At 35.3% G+C, this 19,728-nt stretch overlaps 1 protein-coding gene and 1 non-coding gene across 2 annotated transcripts; both read right to left on the bottom strand.

Moving 5' to 3' along the window:
- Positions 1-4,324: 4,324 nt before the first annotated feature.
- LOC121213128 (small nucleolar RNA R71) lies at positions 4,325-4,431 on the bottom strand. The gene has a single exon (XR_005908497.1). It is a non-coding gene; the product is annotated as a small nucleolar RNA R71 (small nucleolar RNA).
- Positions 4,432-16,077: 11,646 nt separating this feature from the next.
- On the bottom strand, positions 16,078-18,797 carry LOC107895205 ((+)-delta-cadinene synthase isozyme A). The gene is made up of 7 exons (XM_016820469.2): positions 18,573-18,797; positions 18,224-18,494; positions 17,699-18,071; positions 17,388-17,606; positions 17,067-17,205; positions 16,715-16,963; positions 16,078-16,573 (listed from the first exon to the last, which is right to left on the bottom strand). Exons 1-7 carry the CDS (start codon positions 18,693-18,695, stop codon positions 16,280-16,282), a joined length of 1,668 nt encoding a protein of 555 aa, XP_016675958.1. The 5' UTR covers positions 18,696-18,797; the 3' UTR covers positions 16,078-16,279.
- Between the last annotated feature and the right edge of the window lie 931 nt (positions 18,798-19,728).

Raw genomic sequence — 19,728 nt, 5'->3', positions numbered from 1 at the left:
TCAATCAAACACAAGAATACTATTACAGTTCTATTCCATTCCATTCAACCAAACAATTGAATTATTGATTACAGCTCTATTCCATTACGTCTCTATTACATTACAACCCTATTCCATTTCGGTGAACCAAACGTGGTGTTAATATGTGAAATGGCAATACAAGTTTATGGCATTTGGAAATGGTATGTTTTGGTCCATAAATTGAATAGCATGAATAATACAAGTTCAATTGAACGATTTGTTGTGAATTAAGATCCTTGAATTGCGATGGTGCCTTTGAGACATATTGGTTAGATGAATAGGGCTTATTATATGCTATGTTTTGGTATGTTTTGTATAGGTTATAAAAGTTTATAGATGTTTTTGGTTTCCCTATTTAAAAGACTGATTTTGATAACTTACACAAAAAGGTACATTTTTGCACCACATGAGCTAGCACACGACCATGTGTCACACACCGACTGGTGACACGACCGTGTGCTCATTGAAAAATAGGAATATTTAGAAGCACACAGTTTTAGAATGTCATATAGGCTGGACACATGCTTATGTGAGTACTGTAGATTTGGTCACTTAATTTTTCACATGGTCTTTATTGGTTACACGACTGACTACCGCCAGACATGTGAACGTCTGGACTTGAAATGTTACAGAAAATAAATATATAATTAAACAATGATGTCTACAAGTATACTGGTTAAATTGTAATATAGTAAATAAAGTTACAATGAAATACTCAGAGTAGTATTTCGAGGATCGTACCCAAGGGAGGTTGAATTAAACTTAAATTAACTTTCTACACTAATAGGGCTAAATAGTACTTATTTAAAATTATATTATGAAAAACCAAATAAACAGTAATTAATTAAATTAACCTAAAATTATCTAAAATAAAAATAAACCAATTAACAATCGAATTTAAATCCAATAAAATAGTCAGGAGATCAATTCACTTTAGTCTTCCTAATTTACTTCAGAACTCAGGTTTTATCGAGTTAGCTATTAATTAACCAGCTATTACCTCTTGACCTCTAACTAATTAACTAATTGACCAATACATGCTTACCTCTCGACCTCACTTTCTTGACCGGGATAAATTATGATTTACTCCGTAAATTTATCTCTTGATCTCGTTTATCCTAAATTACTTCCTAGGGGCATCATTTCCTCAGGTTTAATCGCACATAATTTAAACCAACTAACTCAGATTCAAACCCTAATTCATTCATTAATTAGTCACACATTCGTTCGTTAATCTCCCTAAGGAAATTAGCTACTCATGGATATAGATGCAATAAACCCTAAACTCATATTTAACATACAAAACAATATATTAGATAAAAGAAATGAATAAGAAAATAAATCCATTTTGACGTCGATTTGTACTCGGAAGAGAAATTTCCTTTAACAGTTGCGAAGATCACTCCGATTGCAATTGGAATGCAAAAAGAAATAACTAAAAACTTATTAAATTAAAGGCTTGGATTGAAATCAAATTTAATATAAACAATAACAGAATTTATTTAAAGGAATAAATTTAAATAAAATAAAAAGTAAAATAAACCCTAAAACTAATTAAGTGGCTCACTTGGCCAAGCCTCCTAAAATGAGGTTCAACATGCCCAAAAATATGATACAAGTCATTGTGTGGACAAAATACCCATGCTTAATTTTCCTAATTGTCGCCCGGTGTCATGACACTGCATTCAATTTTTGGATAGTTTGGCTTCGAAGTCCAGTGTTGCGACATCACTTCTGAATGTCGCAATGTTGCAATCATCCCTCATCTTTTTAGACTGAAAATTGTGTCTTATACACTAGATAGAGCCGTTAGATCATCCTTAGGCCCATAGTGTTCCATTAGGTCATAACATAACTCAAAATTTAGTAAAAACGCTTATTTTGTATAAATTAAACATAAAGTAATAAAAATTGAAAATGCATTAAAAATATATAAAAATCCTATAATACAAGCTCGTTAATTAACGAAAAACCTTAAGTTGCCGCATCGAATTGTGGCAGATCAGCGACCCAGCTAGACCTGATCATGGGCTGGGCCACCTACCCGGCCCGAAGGCTCGCCTGAAATGTGGGAGGGTTTAGGCAAAAATATAGTCCCGAAAAATGGGCTTGGACAAAAAAAAGGCCTGTTTAAAAAATGGGTCAGGCCTCGGGTAAGGCATTTTTGGTCCGAGTCCGGCCCGACCCAAACCCACTAAAGGACAAAAAACTGCTTATTTTAATATTATTTTCTTATTGTTTTCTCCCTACTTTGCTACTATTTTACTATTATGTTGCTACTATTTTGTTGTTATTGTTTGGATATTGTATAAAATTTATTTTATTGTTAATTTTGTTATTATTTTAAAGACATTTGTTAATTTTGTTATTATTTTAGAGACATTTGCTTGTTAAATTGCATCTACCTTAGCGTTATTTAAGTATAATATTTTTTTAAAATTTATTTTCAATTTGTTGAGAAATATTTATTTTGATGTTTTTAGTATTTTTGATGTATTATATATTTTTTAAAATTATAAAAAAATTAAGATAAAAATTAATATGGGCGGGCCGGGTTGGGCTAGGGTGTTAGCATTTTTATCCGGGTCGGGCTTGGATAAAATTTTAGGCCTATTTTTCGAGCTGGGTCAGGCCCGAGCCTAACAAACGGGCCTAAATTTTTAGTTAAGCCCGGCCCGACCCATGCTCACCTTTAGACTCAGCCACACGACAGTGTGACTTTTGGTGGAAATTTTATGTTTTTAACCCACATGACCTCAGTAAGTTGCACGGCCTGGATACACGACCGTGTGACTTTAGTTCCACACAGTCACCATTTGTAACACGACCGTGCGCCCCTAACTTTAAGGAATTATCTTACTTTTTGAAAAGTTTTCAATATGGTCCTTGTTTGTACTCGGGGCAACTTATGAGCTTTCGTAAGCTCGATTGTGACTAGAATTAGTTTGTAAATCCTGATTTGAGTGAATGTATTGGATATTTAAATATTTATATGAGTTTTTTATTTAAGAAATCATATGAATTGTTATGTTATTTGTTGTTGCATCCTATAGCTCGGGTCTGGCAACCAAACCAGGTGAGGGGTGTTACATTTAGTGGTATTACAGGTACGGTTTAGTCTATTCTAGGACTAGACATAGTGTGTACTGAGTTTAGAAATTACATGCTGCATTAACTTGTGATACTGTGACGTTATTTAATCCAATCTAATATTTGTTTCTTATAGATATAATTATGTCGGTCGAATCAAACTGTGTCGTCATTGATGAAATTAATAGTAACGATCTGGCTTCTGATCAAAGAGCAAGTCGTAGCATTCTGCTTCCGCAAATGTCTCAAAATGAGGTGAAAATGCCTTCTTTAGTATGATAAGTCAATGGTTTGCTGAGCTTATGCGAGCCAATGCGGCTCCATAACATCTGCCCCCTAATGTGCCCCCAATGGCACCCTTTTTTCCTCAGAATACTTAAAGCTTACGTCATCCCTCAATTGTTAAAATTAGAAAATGTGGGGCTGAAAAATTTCATGGAAAGATAAAAGATGATCCTACTAGGGCTAAGGATTGGTTAGAGAATACACAACAAGTCTTTGATGAGATGGCTTGTACACCTGACGACTACTTTAGATATGATGTATCTCAAATGAAAGATGAGTCTTATCAGTGGAGGTTTACGTTGTTAACCATTATACCAAAAGATATAATTAAATGAGACTTTTTCCAAACTGAATTTTAGAAAAAGTATATCAACAAATTATATCTGGAGAAGAAAAAGAAAGACTTCCTTGAACCAAAACAGTGAAATAAATCCATGGCCAAGTATGAATGAAAGTTTGCATGGCTTAGCAAATACGTCCGTGAAATTGTACCGACTGAGTTTGAGATGTGTATTCATTTCGAAAGTGGTTACCACAAATCCAATGAATCAGAATCCTACTCCTCGTATTATGTACGACTATGCTAAGCCAAATTAATGGGGGTTAAATCGAGTATTGTTAGACCTACAATTGCTGCAAATAATTTTGAACTGAAACCTAACACTATACAAATGATTCAACAACTTTTTCAGTTTGATGGTTTGCAGGATGAAGACCCAAATACTTATTTGGCCAACTTCTTAGAGTTCTGTGATACTTTCAAAATAAATGGCATTTCTGATGATGTCATTCACCTTTGGTTATTTCCCTTTTCATTAAGGAATAAGGCTAAACAGTGGTTGAACTCGTTACCACGAGGGTCAATCACTATTTGGGAACAAATGACCAAAAATTTTCACTTAAATATTTCTCGCAGGCTAAAACGGCTAAATTGAGGAATGATATCCCTTCTTTTGTACAAATGGATTTAGAAACACTTTATAACGCATGGGAGAGATACAAAGATTTATTGAGAAGGTGCCCTCACCATGGGTTACCTCTTTGGCTACAGGTTCAAACTTTCTACAACAATTTGAATCCCTCAACTAGACAAATGATCGACGCAGCTGCCGGTGGAACCATCAATAATAAGACACCTGAAGGGGCTTATGAGTTCATAGAAGAAATGTCACTGAACAATTATTAGTGGCAAGTCATGAGGACAAAGCCAACCAAAGCAGTTGGTGTTTTTAACGTCGACTCAGTTGCTATGCTTTCAAATCAGGTAGAACTCTTGAATAAAAAGGTTGATGATTTATTTGGTTCTACGCAAGTACATCCAATAATGCAGTGCGATGCAAGTGGAGGTGGAATGAGCAATTCGGAATACCCACCCTATAGCCCTAATATGGAGAACGAGCAAATGAATTATATGGGTAATAATCCTCGACCTCAAAATAATCCTTACAGTAACACTTAGAATGCAGATTGGAGGAACCACCCAAATTTCTCATGGGAAAGCCAAAAGAATAAAAGGCCACAACATCCTCCAAGTTTTCAACAACCACCTTACCAACAAGAGAAGAAATCGAACCTTGAAGAGATTCTTACAAAATTCATCTCGGTGTCAGAAACTCACTTTCAGAATACTAAAACAGCACTTGAGAATCAGTAAGCATCGGTTCAAGGGCTCGAAACTCAAATAGGGTAGCTTCCTAAGTTGATCTCTAAACGACCACAAGGTAACCTACCAAGTAACACTGAAACTAACCCAAAAGAGCAATTTCATGCCATTAGTGTGCACAATGATGGAGGGTTAGTTGAAGATGAACCGAAACTGAGGCAAGACAATGTGGTAGATAAAGGTAAGGTTAATGTAAGCAATGATAAACAGAAACTGGTAAGCGAAGAGTATAAACCTCGCCTGTCATACCCCAATGCGACAATGAAAGACCACAAGGACAAACAATTCAGCAAATTCCTTAAATTATTAAAAAAATTACATATTAACTTACCGTTTATTGAAGCTCTTTAGCAAATGCCAAACGCAGTTAAATTTTTAAAGGAGCTTTTATCAAACAAACAGAAGTTAGATGAGTCATCATATGTAGAGTTAAATGCAATCTGCTTAGCTATTCTAGAAAATAAACTACCCAAAAGGTTAAATGATCCAGGGAGTTTTACTATTCCTTGTTTAATTAGTAGTTTAAATGTTGAATGCTTTAGCCGATTTAGGGGCAAGTATAAATGTCATGCCCTATAAAATGTTTAGACAACTAGGTATTAGGAAACCTAAACAAACTAGGATAAGTATACAATTGACAGATAAAACTATTAGATTTCCTAGAGGTATTGTTGAGGACGTATTCGTTAAGATTGAAAAATTCATATTCCCAGAAGACTTTGTTGTTTTAGACATGGAAGAGGACAGTGATATTCCTTTAATTTTAGGACAACCCTTTTTAGAAACTGCTAGGACAATTATTGATGTCGGTACAGGTGAGTTAATGCTTCAGGTAGGCGATGACATGATTAAACTCCAAGCTCATGATTCTGTCAGAAAGACTAGTGATCGAGATGATTACACAAGTTCTTTTAATGTGAGTAACCTTGTTGTTCAACCCTCTTTGCAGGACAAGCTTTCAAGGAGTACAAATGAGCCACGTTCCAGTCCATGTAAATACAAGACCATCTATGAAGAGCGAAGGCTACAGATCGAGGAACTAGATGAATGGCGAACATAGGTTAAAGAGAAACTGAGAATACACGATGAATCAAGGCAATGCCATGACAAACTTAAAGGTGAATCGAATCAACTTAAGGTTGGAGAAAAAGTACTGTTAGATGAAGCAAACCCTCGTGTTGCAACTTCTGAACCTAATGGAGCAATCCTTTTTGCGGTACTCAACGTTTCCCCAGACGGTACAGTTGAGGTAACTCATTCCAAATTCAGCACTTGTAAGGTAAATAGTACTCGTCTAAAACCTTATTTTGATAAGATTTGATAGCAAAAATGAGGAGTTTCAACTCCTCGAACCACCATGACCGAGCAAATATGAGGTAAGTCGAGCTTAGACTTTAAATAAGCACTTCTCAGGAGGCAACTCGAACACCAACACCGTTAACCCATTTATTTTATCTATTTTTCGTGTTTTTATGTAGGTACAATGATCCACACAGCCTAGACACACGGACGTGTCCTTGGCCGTGTGGAAACAGGGCTGAAATGTCCCAAAAATTGACACACGCGCGGCCGGTGATAAATCCAAACAACCGTGCGACACGGTCGTGGGAAGCACACGGCCTGGACACACGAGCGTGTCCTAGGCCGTGTAAAACCTGGAGCTTAATTTTTGAATTTTAAAAAGTCAGAGGGCTCCACGGGTTAAGCACACGGCCATGTGTACAGACACACGGACGTGTGGGAGACAATACAGGTATGGGAGAAGCGAACAACATATCACATGGTCGTGCGATACGGCCGTGTGAGACACACGGCTTGGATACATGGACATGTCTAAGGTCGTATGGCGAATGGGCATTAAATATTCGTGACGAACACGGGCTAAACTTGAGCACATGGCCGTGTGGCGCAACACGGACCGTTACACGACTGTGTCTATTTTAAAACCCCCCCAAACCCTAACCCTTTCTTTTGTCTTCTTCCCCAACCCTAGCCGCCTCAACACCTCACCCCCACCATCCGACCACCCCTCAGATCCTCTCCCCTCTTTCTTTTTCCTTTGCCTTACTTTTTTTTTCTTTTCTTTTCTTCTTTCCCCCACCCCTTCTTTCCCTTTCCTTCCCTTTCTTTTCCTCTTCTTCCTCTCCCCTCTTTTCTTCTTTCTTTTCCTTATCTTTCCCTTCTTCCCTCACGACGCAGCTCCTCTCTCAACCTAATCCTTTCCTTCTCTCCCTCATTCGGCCCCAAACCTCACCCCCTCTCCCTCCCGCATCACCGCACGGCCCACCCTTCCAGCCGTACCTCCGACCACCACTTTCGGTTTCCCCTTTTGCCCCTCTTTTTTTATTAATACTAACATCATTATTCTTATTATAAATTTTATTTGTCTTATTCATTTTTAGATATTACTATTACTATTTTGTTTTTGTTTTATTTGCATTTACTATTATTCTTTTTATTGTTCAATTCATTAGATATGTCTGTTTTGCATAATTTTATCTTTATAGAGTTAAATTTATTCCATGATAGTATTCCTAGTGTTCCTATTAAGAATTATTTTTGTATTTCTTTCCTTGTCTTAGTTTACTGAGTATTTTTTTGGATAGAATATTACATTGCTTCCTGATCAGCTTCTTCTTGCTTTTATTCATATTATTCTTGCTAATTTATTAGTCATTTGATCAATTATTTAGTTTTACACTGTAGAGCAGCATTCTGTTTTTCACTAGGCCAAAATTGTTCAGCTAAACCTAACTGTTGCAAATTTATTACTATATTGATTCCTTAATTATCATTTTATTACAGATTTATTACGACGAACACACGCGGAAAGACCAAAGTCACCTTCCTCGCTTCGAAAAAGCGGAACGGCCCAGGTGCAACCTCCTCGAGCGCTTCAGCCTCAACTCGCCACTCTTTGCTCCAATTTCCATCGAGCAACCAGGAGGATTTATATCAGCTTCTCAGCATACGATCCCTCGGTTTGGGTCGTTGTATTGATTGGCCCGCGCTAGATCAGGTCTATTTGGCTGATGATGTGCGTGCGATTATTACTACAACCCCGTGGGATAGGTTCTTCACCATCATCGAGCCCACCTACTCGGAACTCACCTAAGAGTTCGGCGTCACATTTTCAGTCCAGCAGGTCATGTCAGTCTATGACGAGTCTGGCACTATCACCTTTCGCCTTGGCGGGACGGTGCGGCACAAGAGCGTCCCAGAGTTCGGTGCTGCTTTGGGACTTTACATAGAGGAGTTCATGAGTGTCAAGGACTTCCTTTAGCTTTATAGACATATTCATTAATCACCTTCGCGATGTTGGACTAAGCTCATGGGCAGCCTAACTAACTATGACGAGAGTCGCTTGAAGGCGACATACCTCTTTCCGGCCCTAGGGTATATTCATGCCCTACTACCGGACATGTGTTTGATTTATCATATTCATCGCACTCGCTTGCCGCAACCAAATTAAACGCCATAAGAAGGGCCACATCTTTCTCGGCCCTTACGTGACTCGTTTCGCTCGGCACTTTGGCCTCTTCGACCCTCCAAAGATGTCATCGACACTCATACTAGTAGGTCAGATGTCTCCTCAAAGAATTTCTAGTATGATCCACATGAGGATGATAGAACGACGCTGTGGATTCGACCCCCTCAGTATAGACTCGTCCACTCTAATGGTCAAGATGATCTATAGGACATTATTGATAATGTCCTTCCCATTCATGAAGACCTACCTTCACCACCATCACAGAGTCAATGCCCCGCTGCTACCACCTTGACAGAATATCCAAGTGACTCACTCACTTTGAGCAGCAATGTTTTGAGCGTTTCGACAGCATCGATGCCACTCTTCGACAGATTTGCCACCACATTCACATCTCTCCTTCAACACGGTCGACCCACGAGGCATCCGATAATGAGGACCTTTGAGTCTATTTATTTTATTATTTTTTAATTTTAATTTTATTTTTCTTTTATTTAATTTTAAATACTTATGTTTTATATTTTGAACTATGTTTATCTTTATGGTTATTATCAAGTAATCCCTTCATTCTCTTTCACAGTTGTGTTTATTTTCTTATTAGTAACTCAGAATCATGCCTTTCATTGGTCATATCTACAATTTTCACTTTTATTATTCCAAGGATTCCATCCAACAATTCAGGGCAGTTTCGCTTCTCTCTCTCTCTTATGATATTATGTTTCTATTGTTATCTATCTTTGTACATTAAGGACAATGTACATCTTAAGTGTGGGGAGGTTATTTATATGATTCTTTGAAAATCCCTGAATATGGTCTTGTTCTCAATTAACTCCCTCATATCACTATTAGAATGAATTTTGATTGATTTATGTTTTTTATTGATATGTTTGAATTTAACCATAGGGAAATGTGCATTGATTGTTTAAACTTTAAAGAAATTAGAGAATCAAGCATGATAAATTGACTTTTGAGAATTAAAATTGCTAGGTTGTTTCCCTGAATTGAGGTATTATCTTGAAGTTTTGAATTTACAAGATTGACATCAAATACCCATAATTTTCATGAGATTTTGAGCCTTTTAGAGCATATATCTCTCCTGCTCACTTATTTTATTGGTTATGAGTATGTCAATATTGATTTGTTATTCTAGAACTTGCTTCGATTATGCATGTCAAGACCACACCTTTGATTTGATCTACTGAGATGATAAAGGCACATAGGTTTTAACCCACTTGCTCCATAAAAAGCCTACCCACATATTTGACCCTTAGTAAACCCCTTTGGGCATTAACCATTGTTTCTTAATTTTCCTCTTAATGTTAGCCCACGACTTAACCCTTTTTGAATCGTTAAGAATTTCTCCCTTTTTATTGACTCCCTTTTTATCGAGATTTGATTTGATTAGTTACCTAACTATTTTCGTCCATTTCAATTGTTGAATTATTATATACTTTCCATTATTTTCTTATTCTTAAAAAAACCTATATTTTTATATTCATTCAATTACATATTGTTTTAAAGAGCTTGGATAAGTTAAAGTTATTATATTGAAGAAAAGCTCACTTCATTTTGGAAAGTTTTAATTCTGGCACTTGTTTGTAATTCAGTAATTAGCTTTATTCTTCTAAGTTGGGTAATTTATTAAATTAATCTAGATTCTAACTCTCTTTTTTAGCCTTTATCCACACCTTTAACCCAAACCCCATTACAACCCTGTTAAAGACCTCTTGATTTGTGTATCATCTCATTTATAGTGGTGGAGATTTGATTTTCATGTAAGCCTATGGTAATAACTTTTCATATTTGACTTTTAAGTGCTTAATTATTAAACCTTAAATACTTTGAGTGATTTGAGTGAATCTTTAGTGAGGATGTCAACTCTTGTCAATTCGGAATTAAAGGTAATCATTTAGATAATTGGAGATACCTATAATTTTATGATTAAAATGCTCAACTTGGATCGTTTGAAACTTTGATGTTCTTTTAGTTGAATTCTCAATGTATGATTATTTGTGGATAATTTGAACCATTATTGATGAGAATTATAAGTTGAGAAGAATTTATTTTAATTATGAGTTGAGGATTTTGCTTGAAGACAAACAAATGCTTAAATGTGGGGGTATTGATAAACCATAATATATACATATTTTTACCCCATGCTTGGCATATTTTTGGATGATTTATCATAAGATTTAGTGAATTTGATGCTACTAATCCTTTAAATTCATGTTTTATACTTAGGTGAGCATAGGAAGGTGAAAAGAGCAAGAAACGGGCCAAAAACAGACAAAATGGGCTTATCTCAGTATTTCACACGGCCTAGGCACTTTCATACAGGTAAACCACATGCCCATGTGAGACACATGGGCAGGCCACACGCCCGTGTATCATGGTCATGTCGACTAAAACCAATTCCGAATTACACACGGCTTGAGCACCTTCGCACGGGCATGGCACAGGCGGTGTCCCTGTCGAGCCCAAGTCTAATTCTATTTGGAAAATGCTAATTTTGGGCTATTTTGGGCATTCCAAAGTCTATAAAAACACAGGAAAAGAGAATCAAAGGGGGGACGGAGGGTAGAAAGCCGAAAATACTCGAAGACAGCCATCGAAATCAGCTCGGAAGCAGGATCTACTTCAAGACTGAAGATCTCCATTCAATTTCCTTAGAAGTTCTTTGGATTTCTTTACTTTCTGTTGCTTTTCCAATTTTGAGATGTTTTCCCCTATCATTATGAACAAAACTCCTTAAATACCTAGGGGAGATGAAGCCTAAAACAAATCTTATTATTATTTGAGTTATATAATAAATACTTTTCTTATTCTTAGTTATGAGTTTTAATCATTGTTTTAATATTCCAAGATATTAATTCAAGTCTGATGTACTTATTCAGTGGAGCAAAAGTCCCTATTTAAGAGTAGATCTTCCATAATTAAGTGGAGTTGCATGCAATCCTATACATAGGACGACATAAATCTGCCGGATTAGAGTCAAACCTAATAAGGGAATCCATAAATCGAATTAATGCGACAATAGGGGCTTTAATTAGAAAGAGATTTCAATTAATCAACCTAGAGTCAGTTGTTTTCAGTCTCAAGAGAAATATTAGCATAAATCAGGGATTTCTACGGATTAAGTCAAGTGAATAAATCGTCTAATTCAAAGGTAATAAGTGAAGTCTAGGTGAATTCTTCCTTGGGTATGATCTTCTTCATCGGTTTTCTAAAAGCATTTTCCAACTTTAATCTTTGTCGTGTTCTTAGTTAATTAGATAGTTTATCTTAGTTTAAAAACATCCCTTTAATTCTTAGGCTAGATAATAAAAAGATAGTAATTACTAGTACTTTTAATCCTTGTGGATACGATATTTCCAGTCTCTGCATAACTATACTACTATTCAATAGGTGCACTTGCCTTAGTTGAATTTTTAGTTAGTTTAGCGACCATCAGTCATGACACTGCCTTCAATTTTTGGATAATTTGGCTTCGAAGTCCGGTGTTGTGACACCACTTCTGGGTGTCGCAATGTTGCAATCATCCATCATCTTCTTAGCTCGAAAATTGTGTCCTACACACTAGATAGAGCCGTTAGATCATCCCTAGGCCCATAGTGGCCTATTAGGTCATAACATAACTCAAAATTGCGTAAAAACGCTTATTTTTCATAAATTAAACATAAAGTAATAAAAATAAAAAATGAATTAAAAATATATACAAATTCTATAAAACAAGCTCGTTAAGTAACGAAAAAACCTTAATTTGCCACATTGAATTGTGGCAGATCAACGACCTAGCTAGACCTGATCATGGGCAGGGCCACCTGGCCCGGCCCGACGGCTCGCCCAAAATGAGGGAAGGTTTGGGCAAAAATATTGGCCCGAAAAATGGGCTTGGACAAAAAAAAAATAAAGCCTGTTTATAAAATGGGCAGGGCCTCGGGTAAGGCATTTTTGGCCCGAGCCCGGCCCGGCCCGAACCCACTAAAGGACAAAAGAAACTACTTATTTTAATATTATTTTCTTATTGTTTTCTCCCTATTTTGCTACTATTTTACTATTATGTTGCTATTATTTTGTTTTTATTGTTTGGATATTGTATAAATTTTATTTTATTGTTAATTTTGTTATTATTTTAGAGACATTTGCTTGTTAAATTGCATCTACCTTAGTGTTATTTAAGTATATATATTTTTTAAAATTATATAAAAATTAATATAGGCAGGCCAGGTCGGGTAAAGATGTTAGCATTTTTATCTGAGTCAGGTTTGGATAAAATTTAGGCCCATTTTTTGAGCTAGGCTGATCCCGGGCCTAGAAAACGGGCCTAAAATTTTAGTTGAGCCCAGCTCAAACCCAGCCCGGCCCGACCCATGCTCACCTCTAGTACCAGCCACACAGCAGTGTGACTTTTGGTGGAAATTTTATGTTTTTAAACCACATGACCTCAGTAAGTTACACGGCCTGGATACACGACCGTCTGACTTCAATTCCACACGGTCACCATTTGTAACACGACCGTGCGCCCCTAACTTTAAGGAATTATCTTACTTTTTGAAAAGTTTTCAATATGGTCCTTGTTTGTACTCGGGGCAACTTATGAGCTTTTGTAAGCTCGATTGTGACTAGAATTAGTTTGTAAATCCTAATTTGAGTGAATGTATTAGATATTTAAATATTTATATGAGTTTTTTATTTAAGAAATCAGATGAATTGTTCTGTTATTTGTTGTTGCATCCTATAGCTCGGGTCTGGCAACCAAACCAAGTGAGGGGTGTTACATTTAGTGGTATTACTGGTACAGTTTAGTCTATTCTAGGACTAGACATAGTGTGTACTGAGTTTAGAAATTACATGCTGCATTAACTTGTGATACTGTGACGTTATTTAATCCAATCTAATATTTGTTTCTTATAGATATAATTGTGTCAGTTGAATCAAACTGTGTCGTCATTGATGAAATTAATAGTAACGATCTGGCTTCTGATCAAAGAGCAAGTCATAGCATTCTGGTTCCGCAAATGTCTCAAAATGAGGTGAAAATGCCTTCTTTGGTATGATAGGTCAATGGTTTACTGAGCTTATGCGAGCCAATGCGGCTCCATAACATCTGCCCCCTAATGTGCCCCCAATGGCACCCTTTTTTCCTCAGAATAGTTAAAGCTTACGTCATCTCTCAATTGATAAAATTAGAAAATGTGGGGCTGAAAAATTTCATGGAAAGATAAAAGATGATCCTACTAGGGCTAAGGATTGGTTAGAGAATACACAACGAGTCTTTGATGAGATGGCTTGTACACCTGACGACTACTTTAGATATGATGTATCTCAAATGAAAGATGAGTCTTATCAGTGGAGGTTTACATTGTTAACCATTATACCAAAAGATAGAATTAAATGAGACTTTTTCCAAACTGAATTTTAGAAAAAGTATATCAACAAATTATATCTGGAGAAGAAAAAGAAATACTTCCTTGAACTAAAACAGTGAAATAAATCCATGGCCAAGTATGAATGAAAGTTTGCATGGCTTAGCAAATACGTCCGTGAAATTGTACCGACTGAGTTTGAGATGTGTATTCATTTCGAAAGTGGTATGAATGACGAGATCCATATGTTAGCCGGAGCATTGGAATTGTGGGAATTTACAGTTATATCTGAACGAGCATAAAAAATGAATGATATCTACAATGAGAAGAAACATAATAAAATGAAACTTTGAGAATCTGAAAAGTGAAGTATGCCGAGATCGTTTCAGTCTCATTCACCCAAGAAGTCGAAAGAATTCCATAGTCGTATCACTTCACAGCCAGGGTATTTTGGAAGATATAAGCCAAAATCGAGTAGCCTGAAGTCCCAAAGTATGCCAGCAACCAAGTTGGCAGTGTTCGTAATGTAGATCTACCTATTTGCGATCATTGCAGAAAACCTGACAAGGGTGTATATCGAGTTGAAGTTCAGGTTTGTTTCAGATTCAGATCCACTGAGCACTTCCTAAAAGATAGTCCAAAGAAACCGAATAATATTGATGATCAGGTTAATAGACTGATATCTGCTTCTCAGAGGGGTAGACGATCGGGACAGAGTAATACCACTAGGGATACCCGAGGTGGGACCAAGAATACGACAATTAGGTTTGAGGTCTGGATGCTTGCCAGAGCTTATGCTATTCAAGCACAGGAGGAAGCTTCTGCTCCTGATGTCATTACTAGTACTTTTTCTCTCTTTGATACTAATGTATATGCACTGATTAACCCTGAGTCAACGTTTTCTTACATTTAGACTACTTTAGTATCTAAAAAGATCATACCGATAGAATAGACTAAATTTGAGATTAGAGTTTCATATCCATTGGGTCAAAGTGTCTTAGTCAATTTGATTTGTACAAAGTGTCCATTGAGAATTTAGGGTTATGACTTTCCTGCTGGCTTGATGTTGCTACTGTTCCACAAGTTTGACATTATACTAGGTATGGACTGGTAAACTCTATATGTTGTTGTGGTAAACTGTAGAATGAAGCGGATTGATCTAAGATGTCAAAATGGTAAGTTATTTACTGTTGAGTCTAACAAGACCGAATGTGTTACTAGTTAATATGTGAATATCATAATAAAAAATTGATCAGCTACCGACAGTAAGTGAATTTATTGAAGCGTTTCCAGAAGAATTACTTGGATTAGCACCAGAACAAGAAGTTGAATTTGCTATTGAACTAATGCCTGGAACTACTCCAATTTCAATTGCCCCGTACTGAATGGCTCTTACAAAATTAAAAGAATTGAAAGCATAGTTACAATAGTTGATTGACAGAGGTTTTATACAATAGAGCGTGTCACCTTGAAGTGTACCAGTCTTATTTGTGAAAAGGAAAGATGGGTTGATGAGACTGTGTATCGACTACAGGCAACTAAACAAGGTCACACTATAAAGAAGAAGTATCCACTACCCCATATTTACGATCTGTTTGACCAATTGAAGGGAGCCACCGATCTGGTTACTATCACTTGCAAGTTAAAAGAAGTTGATGTATCGAAAACTGCATTCAAAACAAGTTCTAATGTCATTAAAATATTTAGAAATATAATTTTATTTTATTAAAAATTTTATCACACATATAAATAAGAATTAAGGCTTGTTAAAATAGTTTCATTAAATAGATTTATAAAATAATAAACAAAATTGTTAAATTATATATTGAATTACATTAAAGTATTTTTTCCATTAACAAAAAAAAATTTATATCACTATATTTTAAATATCAAAATTTAATTATTTATATAGTAACTCTATATTCCATATATGAAATTTTATAAATAATAATTTATATAATCCAATATAATTTATTATAATTACATTAATTATGTCAAATTATTAACTATTATGAAAAAACTGAAAAATGAAAAATTAAGAGCATGGAATATCAAATTTTGATATTGTATATGTATAAATGCTTTAAAAATCATTAGAAAAATTTTCATTACTATAATATTTCAATTATCAAAATCATTTAGTACATTTTAATAAATCACATAACTTAAACATATAAAATCACGTATGATATATTTGATATTAGAAATTAATTGGATTAAAAAGATACAAAGTACAAAGATTATCCTTTTGTTCATCCTTTTATATAGAGGAAACAAATCAAATAATGTAATGAAATTATACATTTCCTTCATTGTACAAACTTTATTAATTTTATCTCATAGTAAATCTTAAGCCAATGTTGAATTTCAAATTTGGATTGGATCAATCAATAATGAAGTGATCCCACCTTTAGCAGCTTTCCCAACATGTGTATAACCGTCACCTTCTCTGTAAAGTACATCCATAACCCTAGCAAGGTTGAGGCTACGACAAAGAACGGGTGTCGGCATTTCTGTCGGTTTCAAGAACTCTTCATTTACATCTTTCCATGAACTCTCAATGTGTTTGTTGAATTCATTGTATGCTTCTTGCGCTGTCACCCCATATTGTTCCATGTAACATTCGATCGCTGAGCAATCGTCTTCTCTCCTATGGTTGAACTGCACCCATATGAACCATGTATATTAATTAACTTAGCAAATGCAAACCCTAGAAGCCTTACAATTCTATGATATAGATTTAAGTGCATATATATACCATAATCGATTTTTAGAATTCTTGAATGTGAATATATAGTATACCTTATGTTCCGCAATATCATCCATGAACCTGCAAATAATGGTGGAAGCCTTAATGATCTTGGGGTCATTGGCGGCCCATTTGAAGGTCTCAGGGGTTATAACTTCGCCCATGCCGACAAACGCCGTTATAGCAAGCATGGCATAGCCAGAGGTTGGTAATGCATTATCTCTAAATTCCTCGAAGGTTGGTTTATAGTTTTGATGAGTCCATTTGGCCTCCAAAAGGTAAGCTTGAGCAAGGCGTATCATCTGATGATTAAAGGCATAAAAAAAATAAGCAAATTGTTAATGTAATTTTCAAATTTTATACATTTATGATTAAAGCATATCATACTATTCTATCATTACATACCGCCTTTTTCGCATACTCAACTCGATACTGTCTCCCTTGATTTGCCAACAGCTGTTCCATTTCTTCATAAACATCTAATAGTGCCTTGTAACTTATTTTCATGTAATCTGGAAGTTGGTTCATGCATTTAATATCCCACCTAAAACACAATTTGAGGGTTAATTTGAATCTGAAACTTAGCCTGGTTAATTCATACTATCACCATTAAAATATGATTAACTGCAAGTCTGGAGTGAATATCCTAACGTTTAAAATCATATATTCCCTTATTCTTTGTGATCTCAAAACTTTTTTTTGTAGAAGAGAGAAAAAAAATCTCACCTTTGAATTGCATTTGTATAAGGAATGAGTTCATCATATGTTGCATATGAATCATAAGTATCATCAACAATGGAAGCCATCGCTATGACTTTTGTCAACATCTTTCTACCAAGGGAGTATTGGGGTTCAAAGTAAACTCCCATTATCCAAAAATAGCCTTCAACCACTCTATCTCTTGCAAATGGTAGTTTTCTTGTGAAGTCTAAATCTTTCCACCACCTAAAAAAAGCATCATAAAATGTCAGCAACAGTCGTGTGATCAACTGATATAGTATTAGACTTCATAGCTTTAAAGATCTCCAAACACTTACCTGCAGATCTCACTTAGCTCTTTCCTATGCAAAAGCTGCAACAAGTTGAAATCAATCTTTGCAAATTGAAGCAACGATTTGTTGTGGGATTCTAAATCTTGGTATATCGAAATGAAATTCCGGGCCTCAACCCTTGGCAAGCCCCTTCGGATAGACTGCTTTAAGGCATGGCCGACCTGTTCCGATAAAGGATGGTCTAAAGTTGGTAGAGCAAGTGTAAGTTGAGCAGTGGTGAAAGAAATGGCTTCATCAAGTATTTCTTCCCCATGGACCCTCATATAGGAAGCTTCATAAAGTTCCAACAACCCTTGCACATCACTCGTCAATGATGGCTTGAAGTTCCCTGCCTCATCTTTGAACTTGTTGAATGCATCTGCTCAATCACCCAAAATCATCATCAAACATTAGTTTCATCAATAAATATATATATATTGAAGTATTGTACAGATGATTATTAATGTAAAGTTTGATAATATTAATTGATAAATGGATAAGAAGAGTTATGAAAGTTTAAGACTTAATTACCACATGAAATATCGAAGCCGTGCTCTCTAAGTAACCGGAATCGAAGAGCTGTAGTGTAGAGATCGTTCTCAGCATCATTGTTGTTGGTGTCACGGTAAATATTCTCTAGTTCATCTTCAATCTCTTTCTCAAAATGATAACTCACACCTAATCTTTGAACAGCATCAATGAAGGGCAACTTTTGGTTTGAATCATCAACAGGTTCCATAATCATCTTCCTCACTTGAGCTTTAAATTCTTCATATTGTAATTCAGTTGCAGCATCGATATCCTGCTCAAGTACGTATAATGCTTTTCCATGAAATCTCCAAAAAACTTAAAAATATGTAAGAAAAAAATTATAGATTACCGTATCAGGACAGTTGAGGAACATATCACCCCAAATACCGGGATGAAAATCAGCCTTGGGTCGATTTTCGGATGAAATGGCGGGATGGGGTGAAGCGAGAACTGGAGAAGCTTGTGAAGCCATTTTCAAGGATGTGTTGAAGGAAAAGTGTAGGGTTTTGGAAGCAAATAATTCAAAGATTAATTTGCTGCCTTTGCTTACTGTTGAGTGTTTAAAACACAGGGTTTGGATGAGACTATGTGTGCAATTGTTGCATGTATTTATAGGTATAAGATAGGAGTCAACAAAGTACAACGTAAATTGCACGTATTTTAACTATACTGGAAGGAGAAAAATATGCAAATAGAGTGAGAAATTTCCTTGGTTTTTTAATATTCTTTTGTTTGTTTCCACTTTCTGTCCTTCAAAATTGGTGCCTCAAACACATTCTATGTATTTGTTTGACTCGAATTGAGTGTTCCATTGTTTACTTGGCAGTCTTTCTGACTATTGCCGATGTAGTAAATGTGAGTGTTGAGCAATATATCTATTCCTGCAGAATATGACCAAATTAAGTGGAATTAATTTTCATTATTATTTGTTTAATTAGCTGAGACGGTCAATTTTGACTCCAACTTCAAATAATTTTATCTAAAATTAATAATAAAAAAATATTTACAAACCAATCTCAATTAATTGTAATCCAAAATCAAAATATTATTCCAACTTTGATTAATATTTATTTATATAGTAAAAGAATAACTATTGCATAAAATATTATACTCCACCGCCAAGTAAAATGAATTTAGAAGAATATAACTCTCGTTCATAAATTTATTAATAGGAAATGGTTTAATATATAATATGTTAGCAGCCATGGACTCTGTTTTTAAGTGAATTTTCACACATAAATTAAAACTTAAAAATTAAGCCGTTTGCATTTTGTTTTCTTTTTTAATTAAACTCAAATAATTGATATACTCACCGAATCCATTATTAGCGAGCGTTCAATCGAAACTATTATTATCTTTTATATTTTAAATCATATAAAAGAAATTAATGATATTTAAGTTACGAACAAAAATTTTAATTATTTGTTGGATGTAAAAATAATAATCAAATGGGTTCAAAATTTATGAGCATAACTAATATAACTATATACTGCTACATTCAACAT

This window comes from Gossypium hirsutum, chromosome A13, assembly GCF_007990345.1.
Source record: "Gossypium hirsutum isolate 1008001.06 chromosome A13, Gossypium_hirsutum_v2.1, whole genome shotgun sequence".
Lineage (NCBI taxonomy): Eukaryota > Viridiplantae > Streptophyta > Magnoliopsida > Malvales > Malvaceae > Gossypium > Gossypium hirsutum.
This window is presented reverse-complemented; position numbering and strand designations above follow the sequence as displayed.

Coding starts and splice junctions, on each gene's coding strand:
- LOC107895205 (XM_016820469.2), bottom strand. CDS start 18,695: ATGGCTTCACAAGCTTCTCCAGTTCTCGCTTCACCCCATCCCGCCATT. Junction 17,206..17,387: donor TATACAAATGCAATTCAAAG/GTGAGATTTTTT, acceptor ATTGTGTTTTAG/GTGGGATATTAAATGCATGA. Junction 16,964..17,066: donor TTGAGTATGCGAAAAAGGCG/GTATGTAATGAT, acceptor TTTAATCATCAG/ATGATACGCCTTGCTCAAGC.